General features: G+C 38.5%; 1 protein-coding gene across 16 annotated transcripts in view; it reads right to left on the bottom strand.

The window, feature by feature from the left end:
• Positions 1-15,417, bottom strand: part of LDB2 (LIM domain binding 2) — a 363,991-nt gene that overhangs the window by 38,558 nt on the left and 310,016 nt on the right. For all 16 annotated transcript variants that reach the window (XM_088163192.1, XM_088163182.1, XM_088163184.1 and 13 more), the window contains 3 exons: positions 14,410-14,582; positions 9,003-9,125; positions 7,329-7,412 (listed from right to left, as the gene is read on the bottom strand). In XM_088163192.1, coding sequence (XP_088019318.1) covers positions 7,329-7,412; positions 9,003-9,125; positions 14,410-14,582 — 380 coding nt within the window. The remainder of the gene's footprint in view (positions 1-7,328; positions 7,413-9,002; positions 9,126-14,409; positions 14,583-15,417) is intronic.

Genomic DNA, 15,417 nt, shown 5'->3' on the forward strand with positions numbered 1-15,417 from the left:
GAGTGGCAGGGAAAGGGAAGGTGATAAGCAGGCTAACCAGTAAAGCTAACTACATATAGAAAATAACTTTACAAGGTTATATGAGCTAGTTGCTTGTGATATCACAATAGACAGACTCATGAAATTATCTTTATGAAGATTAAAAACATGAGCGGGTAGGCTAGAGGATTCCCTTTCCAGATGAATAGTAGAACTTAGGGTTGCCATAATCTTTCCACAATAAATATTTTAAGCTCTAAAACAACTCATTCCAAGAACAAAGGTTTGAACCACCAGCTTTGCATTAAAGGCTATTTCTTGACCTCTTTGGAGCACTCACTCCTCCCTGCATAACAATTCATACCAAATACTGATGGATATTCAATATTAAACAACTAATTAAAATTTTTGCTGTTTTCATTGCTTTGAACAAGAAGCTGGTTTGGGCATTTTCAGGTCTTCATATAAATTGTACCTCTGCAGGTCTCATTCCTAAACTTAATTAATAGTTATTATTATTTATGACTGTACTGCATACTAGTCCAAATTAGTCTTTTTAGAAAGAGAGCCTGTGGCTGTGTTCTTGGATTTTTTTTTCTTTATCTTTTTTCTTTTCTGAAATAACATTATTAGTTCAAATCTTGTAGCTTGTTCTTATATGACTAGTGCTTTGTCTTTGTCTTTCTTTTTCTCCTTTTTACCCTTCTGACATTTTTAATTTTAAACTGCTCCAACCTAACTTCATTCTGATTTCTTACTCATAGATGCTTCAAGGACTCACATCACTGATTATCATCCTTCCATTCTCATTAGTCCAGACCTTAATTTTATTTCAAAGGTCATATGGTCTGTGTGTCCAGTGAGTACAGTAACTGGCTTGTGTTCATACACACACATCTTTCTCCTTAACTGATACTCATGAGCCTGGTAGTGCCCTTTGTGTGAAAACTGGCCATTACCATCTCCAGAATGCTGGTAAAATCTGCCATTTCTGCTGAAATCCCAATTTGTACTCTGATGTCTGTTGTCTCTTATTCTTTGTTCCCACTGCACACTTTTCATGGACTTCTGAAATTTCTGATAATCACATACACTAAAATCTGTTTCCGAGTCATTAGGAGCAGAACAGGACACTACTGCACCAGCTTACTGAACTCTCCAGTCTGGTTTAGAATTGCCATCTGATTTTTTTAAAATGCTATTGGGTTTGCTCCATATTTTTTTGTTTCTCATGTGCAGCAATTTTCCCATTTGTTTTAGCAAAATACTTATAAATCAAGAAATACACCAGTATTATTTCTAACAATATGAGTATTATCTTTCCAATCCATGTCCTATCCAATGGTTGCTTCAGATTCCATTTTTGCTTTAGAAAATTTCTAAGTTGGTGCTTAATTCTCTACCTGCCCTATCTTCTGCAACTCTCCCATACCTGTTCTCTCTGATATTCAAGCTTATGATGAATTAACTCCTGATATAAGGATTCTGTAATGTTCTGTCTTTATTAAAAAAGTGAAAAGCTAACATTTGACTGTATGAGCTTTTGCAAATACATTTCTTCTCATTTATTATTCTGAAAGTAACATATAACACTATCCCTAAAGCGTTAGATGCATAAAAGAGGGGAACAGAAACCACTCTGATCATTACTAAAATAAATGCTAAGAAATTACATTACCAGAAAACCTTGGCAGAATCAGCTAATTATAGTTGGCACAGATAGATTATGGATAGCCAGATACAGTAATCTGAATCCTTCTGTGAGAATCCTCTGGTTTCAGCTGTATTTTCCTGTGGAGAGCTACCCCAAGATCAATTGGTTTAGATTGAAAAATTCCATTATTTACAGGAATTAAAAGTACAAAATATTGTGTCTGCTTCCACCATCTACAGCACAGACGTTTCTGTAAAATTTTGGCAGCTTTCATTTGAAAGTCACCAAAATGATTAAATTATCTAAACCCCCTCTTTTGAGTGCTTGAGAACCCTTAATAAAACTTCTCATTCACATCCAGTAGGATACAGCATCTGAACATATTCTCTGTTTCCCTAGCACCCCCCATTCAATGCATGGCACAAAACTAATAAATTCCTTTGTGTAGAGCTTCACTTGTAGCTACTGAAGACATGGAAACATGGCAGAAGCAGGGGGCTGTATAACAAGAAAGGACAGGCTTTAGAGTGGCCCAGAGCTGCTTCAACAAACTGGTCTTGTTCTCAAGTTTAACTGTGATACTCAGTCATGGAAAAAGAATTTTCACTAGTTTGTTCCCAGAAACATCATCGACTTTTTCAGATACATAGCCAGCCTTAGACAACACACTGCATCCAATAGCAATAGTTTTGTTTTTAGTATATTAGGCAAGATGAAATCCCAAGTGCTCTGGAAAACCAGGCCCTTGATTTCTGAGAAAGGGCACTTCCCCTTAGTTGTCCCCTCAGACTGCCCCAGTGCTCATCCATGTGCCCTAATCCCACATGTGTGCACTGGAATTAAAATGCCTCCTTAGCTGGCAGAAGCCATGCAGCCATTAAGGTTTGCAGCTGAGATGGAATCAGAGTTGTTCAGGTTGGGAAACACTTCTAAGATCATTGAGTCCAACCACTGAACCAGCACTGCAAGACCACCACTAAACCATGTCCCTAAGTGCCACCTCCACAGGTCTTTTAAATAAATACCTCCAGGAATTGTGGAGGAATTCCCTGGGCAGCAGAATGATACTGGGGAAGACCCTACAAGAAAATGAGCAGCACTGGAGCACTTGATCCTGAGCGAGGGCTAGTTTGCCCAGGCACCACCTGCACTACCTGATGATGCTGTTTGATGATGACACAACATAACTCACAAAGGGAAATGAGTTCATATTGCTATAAATATAGCATTTCTTTTTCTCCCCCAAGCACCTGACTTTGCATCCTTAACACGTATACATGTAAACTTGCTTCTTCTTCACTGAAGATACACCAACAGCCATAAAATATTGGCCAGATTAACTGCCATAAACTGTTATGGATTAGGAGCAAAATATCTCCAAAATTATTTCAGCTCATATCTTTCCTGCTCTTGAAACCATATTAAAAAAATCAAATTTCCCTGTACATTGAAGGAAAGCATTGCATGTGTGTCTATTCTGCATGTGGAAAAGAAAATTTTGTGTACGCAATGAGTATACATACAAATGGCTTTTGACTGCAGTGTAAGTAGTGCCTTTAGAAAATTATGTCCCATTAAATAATTCGCTTTATCCTCCCGGAAGAAGAAATCCAGAAGTGTCTAGTGAGGAACTAAATTAGTGAAAGTGAGGACTTAGAAAATATTGTCCTCTGTGTAGCAATAGTAACACCTCGTTATTGTCTTATATAGAGAACAAACAAATTGTATAATTTGTAGCTCAGACAAGCAAGTCCCGGTTAACAGAGTCATACAGGATGAAAGGGGAAATGGGAGTGTGCATTCCCCTGCCTAGATACCTCTCCTGACACAGAGCAGGAGTGCTCTGCCACACTAACTCTAGCTTAGCAAGGGGCAGGTGCAGATTTATGTGCACTGCCATTAATAAACTGGGCTACCAGAGCAGGCCACAGCGAGGGGAGGATGTAACAGACACCTCTGGGCAAGAGCTCTATGAAATCACTCCAGCAAGAAAGCAGAGACAAATTTTGAAAACCAGCTGGGCAAGATACAACTATCTTTCAAGGCTCAGGACAGGTAATCCTGCCTAACTGACAGCAGGGGCTGACTTTTAAATAATGTCAGAAATGTTAAGAGAATGAATCATTTTATAGATGGCAACAAGAAATAGCTGAGCTCCAAATTTTGAATAGTGCTACTAGTATAGAGCTATTGTTTTTAGAGTACATTCAAATCCATTATGCATTGAACATACAGATAAAATAGCTCAGCAACTAAAAAATTAGAAAAAAATACGGTAATGTGGGGACTAAATTATTGTAGTTTGGTGGAAACTGTTCTTCTCAATGTTATTCTCACCTTCAAATTCTGTACAGGCTTCCTGTTTGTTCCTGGATTCCTACCGACTGAGACTAGGTCTTGGCCTTATTATCTGATAGTTTGTAATATCTACTACTTGATGACTTGATTAGAAATTAAATTTTAAAAATCTTGATATTAATTTAAAACCTACAAGGTTTTGCTCATTATTTCTGAGACAGCCTATTCAACTCCTAGTCAGCAGCTACAGCAAAGTATGCTGACCCCATTGATGAGGCAATCAATTATGCTGGAACAAAACAAACTTGCAACTAGAAAGAAAGGAAGCCTATGGTTTTATACAGAGCCAGAGAAAACAGAGAGAAACACCATTTGGCAATTGACATAGGAGAAAATATTTCATTTCCAGGTTCCAGTAAGATATATTTTAAATTTGTATTAAATACGATTTACAAAATCAATGTTCTTCTATGCTGGACAGCTTTACTTGGAGTGAATGAAGACAAACCAGGGCACACATCCAAAGCTGTGGCTCTACAAGCATGTGGCACTCAGGAATGGAGGTTTACATGCCAGCAACTGCAATTATCCCAACTAGCAATGATTTAGCATTCTGTGATGTCTAGAGCCCAAAAAACACAGGCTATGCCTTTATATCACAACCATCTGAAATCCAGGTTTAAATTCTGCCATTAAAGAAACTGCAGCACAGCTTGCTGCTATGTGCACGCTGGAGAATAAAAATGATTAATTCCGCCCATCAGTGAAGTTTTTGCTTTTGAGTATCACAAGCCTTTGCTGTGTGCAGCAGAAAAAAAAGAAAATAATTTTTATGCTTAGTTTCTGATCCTTATTCAAAATCATGCAACAGTGCTAATTACTAAACACTGGGAAGACTGAATAAAATATCATAAAATGATGACTTAAAAACCGACAAAACAGAACACCTTAAACCTAAGTAAATTTGCCACATTATTTTAGTACGTGATTTTTAGTGCATGAGCTCAGAAAATATTTTCATGTTAAAATTAACAGAGGAAAGTAACTGGAAAAGAAGCAAATCAAAATGGAAATACACCATGTAATACACGCTGCCATGATGAGCTGAACATCTGAAAAAAAGAGTAGAATGATCAATCCCTCACCACAAGAAAAAGAGACATGTAAAGATTGGCTTGAGAAAAAAAAGATTTCCTCTTGGAATCACCACAGCAGGAGCCAGAGGAAGCTTTGCACCCAGAGACCTAATGTCGTCTGTTAAGCTAACAAAACTAGTCTGGAAGAAGACAAAAAGTAAGACTTCATCTTTTCATCCCCTTCCACTTCACTGCTCATCTCCCTAGTGCTTATCTTGATCCCGAGTTTTTTTTCCTCCCTCTCCCTCTTCCTTTCTTGCTGTTTTATTTTTTTTGATGCTGACAGAGGAGCAGCATGGGTGCCTGATGCCAGCTGCCTCCTAACTGGAGCCCTGCCTTTGTCATGCGCGTTGTCACATGGAGCAATCACAGACTGGAGCAGAAGGGGTCAGTGACAGAGGTGGCTGGTGCTGAGGATTCCACCTGGCCCGCAGAGCCTGGCACAGGCTGCAGAGCCCTGTGGCTTCTGAGGGCCAGCCCCAGGGTCCTGTCACACTCAGGGGACCAAACACCCTAGAAGTGGTCAGTGCCTGGTGCCACTGGACAGTTTGCAAAGAAACCACAGAAATCCCCTACCTAAGTCAGCAGCTTTCTGCTCAGTTTGCCACGAGCATGTAATGCATGATATGTAATTCAAAACTTGCCATGACTTGCCAGTGGGATTTTCTCTAGGACATGCTCTAAGGATACCCCACCACAGAACAATGACAGCGTGGCTGTAGGGTTGCCAAAGCACAAGAGCTGCTCTCTGTACCAAATCACAAACTAAACTAACAACAAGAATACAATGTGCATTACACAGGCATGTTAATCTTACATTTACACATGGAAAAATCCTAATGCAATATATTATTCCTCTGAGGTTTTATGGCATATTCTTCTTTCAGTTACTATAGAGCAGACCTGCCCTGCACAACTCAGGCTGTAATGTGAACAGTAACTTTTACATTAACACCACATAAGAAACAATCAGCAATGGCTTATGCTATTGGGAGAGTAAATACAACTACAGGCTATCTATAAACTGTAGGGATACCGTGAGAGAGAACTCGCCACAGATCTCAGTTCTGCACACTGTCCCCCTTGGAGTTCAAAACACTCTGGGGACAGGACTCCATCCATCCATCCATCCATCCATCCATCCATCCATCCATCCATCCATCCATCCATTCATCCATCCATCCATCCATCCATCCATCCATCCATCCATCCATCCATCCATCCATTCATCCATCCATCCATCCATCCATCCATCCATCCATCCATCCATCCATTCATCCATCCATCCATCCATCCATCCATCCATCCATCCATCCATCCACAGGGAAGGAATTACAAGGTTTATAGAACTGAATGAAGTACAGCTAAATTACACACTTAGGTACAACTCTACATTAGGCTGAAAATAACTTCATTTTCTAGTGTTTGTGTTACCTTAGAAAAGTACCTTGAATAATTACTCATAAAATTAAAAAGAATAAAACCACATAGTCCTGGCCAAGTTAGCTTGGTTTATCATTGAGCAATTTGTCTCATTTTATCCACTGATGGCAGATCTAGAAATAGGCAAAATCCAAATTTTAAGCTTAAAATATGAACTCTACAGATCTGTATTTCTCTGTATGTATTGTAAGCCCACACCAGGGAATACTTTCAAAAATAAAAATAAACATCTAAACTTTGAATGCACTTTAAGGGTCAAAAAGCAATGGGAACAAATGCATTATTTAATCTTAAAAACCACACTCGATTCAGTGCAAGGCTAAAGAGGAAGCTCAGGCTCCCAGAGGCATGTGAAGTGAGGACTGCTTTGAGGGACTGCTGCAAACAGGGCTGGAGCTGAACTTTCCCTCAGCCATGCCTCTGCCTGGGAGAGGTGGCAAGGTTGAAAAGCTGAAGACAGGCAGCTTTTAATAAGAATTAGCTGCCATTTTCTCAGGCACAGTGAAACAGAGAGGAATAATACTGGGAATTTCTTGCTTACAACAAAATAAAGGCATTACTCAATTAAGAAGAAAGACTGCTAAAAAGAGGGGTTACTCACACAAGGCTTGGAGTGAATGATAAAATTCTTAACCTTTTTAATAGCCCATTGTTATCAGGTACATCTCTACTACAGTGTCTTTGTTTTCCCTCCACCCTCATTAAGGGTCAGGTCAATTTCTCACCTGATCAACACAGACTCTGCTCTCATTACCTTGACTCAAAGCCAACAGTACCTTTTAGAAAATGCTCACAATAATCATCAGCTATGTGCTTACCCTGAGGTAGTTGAGGGTGAAGTTTGTCAGACCCATTCGAGTGATGTTTTTGGACAGCTGCTCCAGCACCTGAGGGTCTTGTGCCTAAACGACAAAGGAAAAAATAATTTTCACTTTGCTTTTCATTGGGGTATTTTTTCTATGTGCTTAGTGGAATGTAGGGAGAGTTTCCTGAAAAGCAGTGCCACTGCTATGGAAAAATTACCCACTGATGCTAAATTTATGTAATAAGCTAGAGTTCCATATGCATAGGAAAATGTAAAGCATGATGAAATTGGAGCAGACTAAAGACTGTTTTCCAGTATGTTCCTTTGATCCTTGACCATCCATTCAAAAGATACACCTAAGAGGTCTGGTCATGCAAGTGAGCAGGGCCCCACCAAAGAGCTTCCTGGGGGACTGCAGTACACATTGAGCCTTCTATTTGTTGGCTGTGAGTCCCAGGAGACTAGACAGAAAAAGGCAGGAATAAAAAACGTATCATTTTCTTTCTGTGAGTAAGAAACTGCAGCAGAAAGACCTCATCAAATATGTGACATTAAACACAGTCTGGAGAACCCTTCTGATCTAAGTTATTTTCCCAGAATTAAATGGTGAAAAATGCAAGTATAGTTCTTCCCTGACCCTAGCCAGGAGCTTTACCTGTGAGACCAGCCTCCTCTTTAAAATGAGATCAATCTCATTACTAAAATTAATACCTGCTGCTTGCTGTCTAACCTGCTTCAACTCTGAATTTAGCAGCCCCCTAAATACATAATGTCAATCATGGCCATCCTCATTGTCCCTTAATGGGATACTGTTGAAGAGTTCAGTTGATCAGTTCCCTAAAATAGAAGATAATCCTGGGACATAAATGATGGGATAGTTTTCAAAGGTGTTTTCTTCAGGCTTGCAATAGCACTTTGGAAAAAAGGTCCAGCTCAAGCAATATAAAATTCCTCAATATTAGTATATTTTTATCTGTGGATATCTAAGTAACTTGATGTCAAAATATAGGAACATCTTTGTGTCTGTGTTCTTACCCTTTGTAAAACCATAGTCCTGCAACTTATTTTATATATCAGGGTGCTACTAGTAGGAAAGGGTCTATGGTGAAGAAATTAAAGTGTCAATAAAAGTATGTTCTTTGTTTCTCTACAATTTACCTTATTATATTTTGACTTTAACTTGTAGAGTATTTAATATGTTAATGCTTCATTGTGTGTGTTTTCATTCAATAACAAAAGAAATTTGTGAAATATGGAACAAAAAGTTCTGGATTAAAATTCTACAGGTTTCCAAGTAAACATATGGCAATTTCTTATCTTCTGTCTATGCAAAGGTAACATCACTTTGCTTCATTTAAAACTTATCATTGGTACCTACAATGATGAAAATTCACAGACTTTGGTGTAGTTCAGGTTGATAAGAAGAGATTTGGGACCCAAATCACACAGACCACCAAGTGGGTTTAAAAAGAAAATTACATGCTGAAATAGAATGAAAACATAGCAACAGTGGCAATAATAGAGCACTGAGAAACAAGGGAGACATGAAAGAACTTGTGAATAGATGTAGTTGCAGGAAAGCCAAAATATTTATAGTTAATTGTCTTGGGTGTGAAATTTGCTGGAGTTCCTCATAAACCTAATCTCATCTCTTTGCATTAGGTCAAATGAATAAAGGATTACTTACATGCATGGCTAGAATGCTGCGTGGGACTAATTCTCTGTATTGTCTAATAGTAAAGTGCCATGTTTTTATTCTCATAAGATCATCAAAAGTAAACTCCAAGATAAGACGTCCTTCTGTGCATACCTAGAATACATAAAATGCATGAAATAAATTCCCAGGAATTTTGTTTTCATTGGTATTGCATCATCGATTAAACAACATTCAAAAATATCAGAACAGTATTCTATTGTTCATCTCTGCTAGATTAATTGTTTTTCATCCTCTTGGGGAGAAAAAACGAATGTGGGAAAATTACTTCATAGGCCTTACCTCAGAGACAGTAACTTATAATGCTATAGATTTTATAGCATTTTACAAACATAGAATATTGTGTGCTAAATCTTATTTATTGCATCAATTCTCTTTTCCTCACAGTTTGCTACTGCTAATTAATGACTGAACCTCGCAGTGGAGGTGACTATGGTGCAACTGAGTGCACTTGATGGCAAGTTGCTGAACCAGTCATTCCCAACCTGTTTTAGACTTACTATAGCTTGGTATATAAACCTTTCTCTCATGTCCAGTTGGAATAGGCAGTGCCTTGAATGCCTGTGGCCAAATCTGTTTTTTTTCATAATTTTTCATAACTTTTTTAATATTTTTTTTTTCTTCTCCAAGCATTTTCTCCTGTTGGGTTTTTTTTTGGTGTGTTTTGGTTTTGGGGTTTTTTTGTTTGTTTGTTTGTTTTGTTTGTTTGCTTTTTTGTGTGTGTGGGGTTTTTTTTGGTGTTGTGGGGTTTTTTGGTTTTTTTTTTGTTTTTTTGGGGGGCATGTGTGTTTTTTGTGTTTTGTTTTGTTTTTTTTGTTTGCTTTGTTTGGGTTTTTTTGTTGGTTTTCTTTGTTTGGTCGGGTTTTTTGTTATCGTTTTGTTTTGGTTTGTTTTTTTCTGGGTTTCCTTTCAGTGTTTCTTTTTCCCCTCTTATCTAGTTTTATTAATCCCCCCTTCCAAGGAAAGCCAGATGGGTGCCTGCCATGGGGCTCTATGAGCTGCATTGCTCACAGGCTTGAGAGTGAGGGGAGCAAAGGAGAGCCAAGACAATGGAGCTACTTCCACAGAAAGTGGCTTTGTGGGGAATCTTGTCTAAGAATGGACAGAAAACATAGGAGGAATAAATGCATCAAGTGGGTACTACCTATAAATGAAACAAATTACTGGGGATTTTTAAACAACTCTCCACAATTTTATGTGGAAAAAGTACATGGTTGTGATCTTCTTTAAGGTGAAAAATACAAGCCCAGCATGGTATCTTGACTGAGGGTACTGTGGAGTATTGAAAATTATGCCTGGTTTGAAAATTAACCACCCTTGCAGACTTTTTTAAAAATTGTATATTTAGACTTAGAATCCCTGTTCATAGTAAACTTGCAAATGCAGGGTACAGACATATTATGGAAACAGGGTGTAATGGCTTTCAAAAGAAATGGTTTCTGCAACCTTAATTTTCATAGAGCTAGTATTTGATTGAAAAATCACCATCCCAGATTCAGCTGAGTCTATTGAGCCTTTTTAAAAGTTCCAACTTAGACTTGGCCAGGTCTCACTTGGTCCATGTGTGGCTTTTCTGGTTAACAGTTCACTTAATATCCTTGCAGTTTTTCCTCCTTATTGTTTCTGCAGAAACGCATAGGCAGCTTTAACAGGATACATAGACAAATTCCTGTAGACTTGTGAAGGAGAATCTTGCAACAGGTTCTCATCTACCCTTTTCAACACACCTTAGTGATGCCTTCAGACATTTAATGTGCCTTATGTTTCACCTTTGATTTTCACATCACCTGCCCTATGATGAGAAATTACACAATACACATGCACAAACATAAGGATTCACAGAAGGAAAATATTTTGTATTAATGTTACTGCGTTGAGGCCAAAGATCCTGGTTACTGATCAGTTAAAGTGAAAATATTTCAGGTTTAAAACTATTTTTTAATAAGAATACCTGTGGCTTTTCAAATGTTTCTTTTCTTAAGCTCACACCGTCAAAGCTCTTAGCAGATTTTAGGCACTGGCATTAACAAATTTTAATAGAAAAAACTTAAACACATTCCTCATATTGCAGTGGTAAAAATTTATACATCTTATAAAGGAATTTAATTTCCTTATGTAAAGTAGAATTTTACACATTGCTTTTAATCAATAAAATTGGCACAGTTCTTATTTTAAAAGGGCTATTTTTTTCCCTGAAAGCTGCCTTTTACATAGAATCCAAAAAATCAAAAGGGTCTCCAATTAAGAAAACATTTTCTGTTGTGCTGAATTCATGTTACCGTACTGTGAGCTCTGACATTTTGTTTCTGTGGTAACCAAAATCAGCTGATTAGTTGGCATGGCAACAGAAAAGATGTAATCCCAGCAGACACACTCTAATCAATGCCCCCAGCACAGATGGTCTCCGGAGGATCAACAAGAAAGAGGCTGGCAGGCATTCAGTGTGTCACGTGGTTCCTCTAGACTAGGCCAGGAAAAAACTAAAAAAGAACATTTCTCAAACTAACCAATAGCTTTTTAACCCCTTCACTGCACTTATTAATTGTAGGAATTTCAACTGCTTGTGCCTATGAAAACCAACTTTGGTCCTGTGGCTTCTTGCTCATAATCTCATTCTCCTAACACTTGGCATCTTTAGAAGTGTTCCCCCTTTATTAACTACCATTTCTCAAGCATGAGTTGTTGCTTTAAAAGAAACCTAAAGCTTATACAAATCTGGGCAGTGCCTGATATTATTAGTAGGGATTAAAATCGCTGAGTTTCAAGGGCTTCACCAATAAAATCCAGCCGATGGCTGCACTCCTGGGAGAAGGAAGTGAGTAGTGAGCACATGGGGCGCTCACTGCTTTAGTGGTGAAGGAAATGCTCACCTCTGCCATTCCACTGGGAAACACAATCATTGGTAACTGTAGAAAAACAATTTGCCTACACATAAAGTGGGAGTGCCAGAGTTGGAGTAAACACAGTGAAAACAGAGACTTAGGAGGACTCCTAAAACTTTCATCTACCTGAAGAAAAAGTGGAGCATCTCCCAGGTAAATAAACAGTGGTCTTGGCTTCAGTATTTTACAACAGCTTATTTATGCCATTGAACTAGTATAAATTCTTTATACTATTTATTTTTATCTTGATAAAACAATTTTTAAGCGTGTGACATTTTACAAGGACCTCTTAGCCTCTAAAGACAAGCTGGACTATTCACATTCTTTCTACAAGGCATGTTCTGGCCATATTTGTTTCAAAAGAATTGGAAATGCCATTTTATATATTCATCCAATACTGTCGTATGCAGTGAGTTGCTCTAACTAGCAAAATGTTGAAATGAATAAAATACATTTGATTCTTGATTCTGTGGATTCCTGATTCAATATATAAAGAAAAGTGTTTCAGTCTGTTCTATTAGAAGTTAGTGAATTTGCAGCTTAGAATTTGCTTGTGAAACTGAAGCAGTTTGTATTTTTGCATTAATGCCCCTCATGATAGTTTCACTGGGTCAAATTCAGGTATGATCCAAGGAGCTACACATCCTATTGCAGTGGTGCTTATTATTGGAGGTCTGCTTTGTTCCATCACCAATGCTGTGAAAGTAGTTTATCTTTGGGTACAAGATCTGTTCCCTTGGTATATCTGCTAGAAGTTAAATAAGCACAGCTGAGACAACATCCAGCTCTACCTTATTTCTTAGAGAGTATTATTTCTTCTCCCCTATTCCACCAACGACTGTGTTTTATTTCAGATTCACTCTTACTAACAAATCATATTTTAAACATGCAGACATTAAACCCTCTTAATTTTTCTCCTGGAATCCAAATCGCATCCCCACCTGAACTTCTCTACGAGGACACAGAGGTTTATACTGGCATCTGCCAGAGAAATTGGCAAGTCAGCCAAGGCTGAGGGGAGGTGTGCACTGCCAGGGCTGCAGCAGACAGAGACCCACAGCAGGTCAGTGCCATGGGAGGCAACTGTGGCCCCCTCACACGAGGTGGGCACCCAGCACAGTCCATAATGTTCATCCAACTTTGACTTGCTGGATGCTAACCTCCTTTCCAAAATAACAACACTGTCCTGTGCTGCCATGATAAGTAAAAAAATCTAATTGAATTGAGAAAAGCGTTCTGTATTTACTGGTTAAAAAAAACCCAAACCAAGCCCCTTTTATTTGCTCTTGCATTGAAGCTAACACAAAGGGAAATGACACAGAAATCGCTTTAGGGAGCTCAGCAATGAAGCAGTTACTGTGTAACTTTGGCACATCTCCTGCACATGGCCAGGACTCACAGCTCCTCATGAGCAGTGAGGTGGCAAAGAGGTGAAATAGGAATGTTTGGTCTCTTCTCTGTCTATCTGTGTAAGCCACAGGGGCTGGAGTGGGCTCACATGTCCTGGCTCACCAGTGCACCACACCAGCAGCTTCTTCTCCCTCTGAGCCCCACCCAGGGGAGATGGAGAGCAGGACCTGCAAAGGGATGGGACTCACATACATGCTACAACAGCACAAGCCATATAACTCAGGTCATAATTCTGTTAATAGACAGTAACTTAAAATTAAAACCTCCACGGTCCTGCAGATCAAGGGCAACACAGATTCCCCTGTGGCCCCTTCTCCTTTTGTTCTTTTCTTTATGAAAAAGCTAAAGATGAACAGGTACAAGATGGAAAATCAGTATTTCCTGTTGTCATTATTTACCGTTAATGTATTAAAATGTATTCACTTCCATTTTGAAACAAGTTTACTGATTTTTTTTTTAAATTTTAGGGGTTTTTTTCACACTTTTGGTACTGCTTTTCATATATGGCACCCATTTTAATTACAAGACTAGATGTGCCCTATGCATGAAGATAATTCACTATCAATTGCAAATATTGAATAGTCACTAACAGTTTGATCCCGAGTGTGCTTCAATCGACTCCTTCCATTGACTTCACTGCCTTTTGGACTGGCATCCTACTGTATTATATCAGTATTTTCCTAGAGATTTATAGTCCTTGTACCAGGTAAGTATCACATGTAATGCATACTGACCCAAATGGTAGGTACCAGCAATGTGAAATCTCATTGCTGCTTTAAAATCAACCCAGAGAAAAGGAAATGGGCAGGCTGAATTTAATTCACATAAAACTGATAGTTCTGGCCTGGCATTATGTGCTTCTCTTCCAATCTTTTTGGGAGAATTACAGGAGATACCCACACAATCTTCCAGTCACATAATGAATACAGAAAACAGTAATTAAATGGCTCCAAGGGTTTTCAGTATTAGAAATAATCTCAGTCTACCAGAAAAATTCAACAGCCAATATTTTTCACCCTTAAACACTCTGAAAAAGAAAAAAGAAAACCAAAAACCAACAACATGTTTTATTGAGTCTTCCCTGTTACCTTGGTAAACATGGGTTTTCCATGCTGAGTGACCATGGTGCATTGATCACAGTCCACTGTGATGGATGAGTTGTGGTATGACTCTTTTGAGTGCTTGAGAATGTAATACAGGTCTGTTACACCTCCTTCAAAGACAGTGCTAAAATAACGAGGAATGAGGGTTCTTCCAATTGCTGTGAGGAAAATACAAAGCAGAATTCAGCAAATGCTCTAGGTTACAAAATCTCAAACCATTTGCTAACAGCACATGAATAATTTTAAGCGCAATGAAATCAAACTTTCATTTAATGAATATAATACATGCTCTCTCCCTTTTGTAAAGACTAAGTTGTGCCTGCTCCCACTGAAATCAATGAAAATGGCTGACTCCATTCAGAGGGAGTGGGCTCATCATAGTTAATCTTTTTACATTGATGGCAAGTTAGTGTCACTCTTGAAACCATCTGCAAGGTTTTTTGTCCCAAAGTAATTATTACACAAAAACCCACATGATGTCAATTACTACTGAAAGCTGAATATTACCCGTAAGTGTATAAATACAAGTGGTGAGTATTGACAGAAATATACTTCTACACCCAAAAAAGCAAAGCACTTTTATATAAGGAGGTTGTGTACACATATATGTGGTTTTTTGCGTGTGGGCATGTGTATATTTATATATACCCACCCATACATGCACACACACACACACACACGTGCACATGCACCCCTGATTCAACAGGAGGGCTGCTATGGAGAAGTCAGAGTACTGGGGATTAAAGGAGGACCTGAGAAGGAAAAACTAGAATGTTACACAATGTATGACTATGCACAGATCTATCTGAGGTCTCTCTTTAGACCAGAATTTATGCCATAGGCTAGAAAAGTCTGAGCTGACACCTGAATTCCCTTACATGCACCACTTAAACCCCAAACTATGGACTGATGCTACCAATTCAGAATTATTTAGCTGGGCAAAACTCTCACTGAAGTCACATCTCTCACTTCAGCAGTAGTGTCAGGTAAGTT

The sequence above is a fragment of the Sturnus vulgaris genome, chromosome 4, assembly GCF_052056855.1.
Source record: "Sturnus vulgaris isolate bStuVul1 chromosome 4, bStuVul1.hap1, whole genome shotgun sequence".
Classification (NCBI taxonomy): domain Eukaryota; kingdom Metazoa; phylum Chordata; class Aves; order Passeriformes; family Sturnidae; genus Sturnus; species Sturnus vulgaris.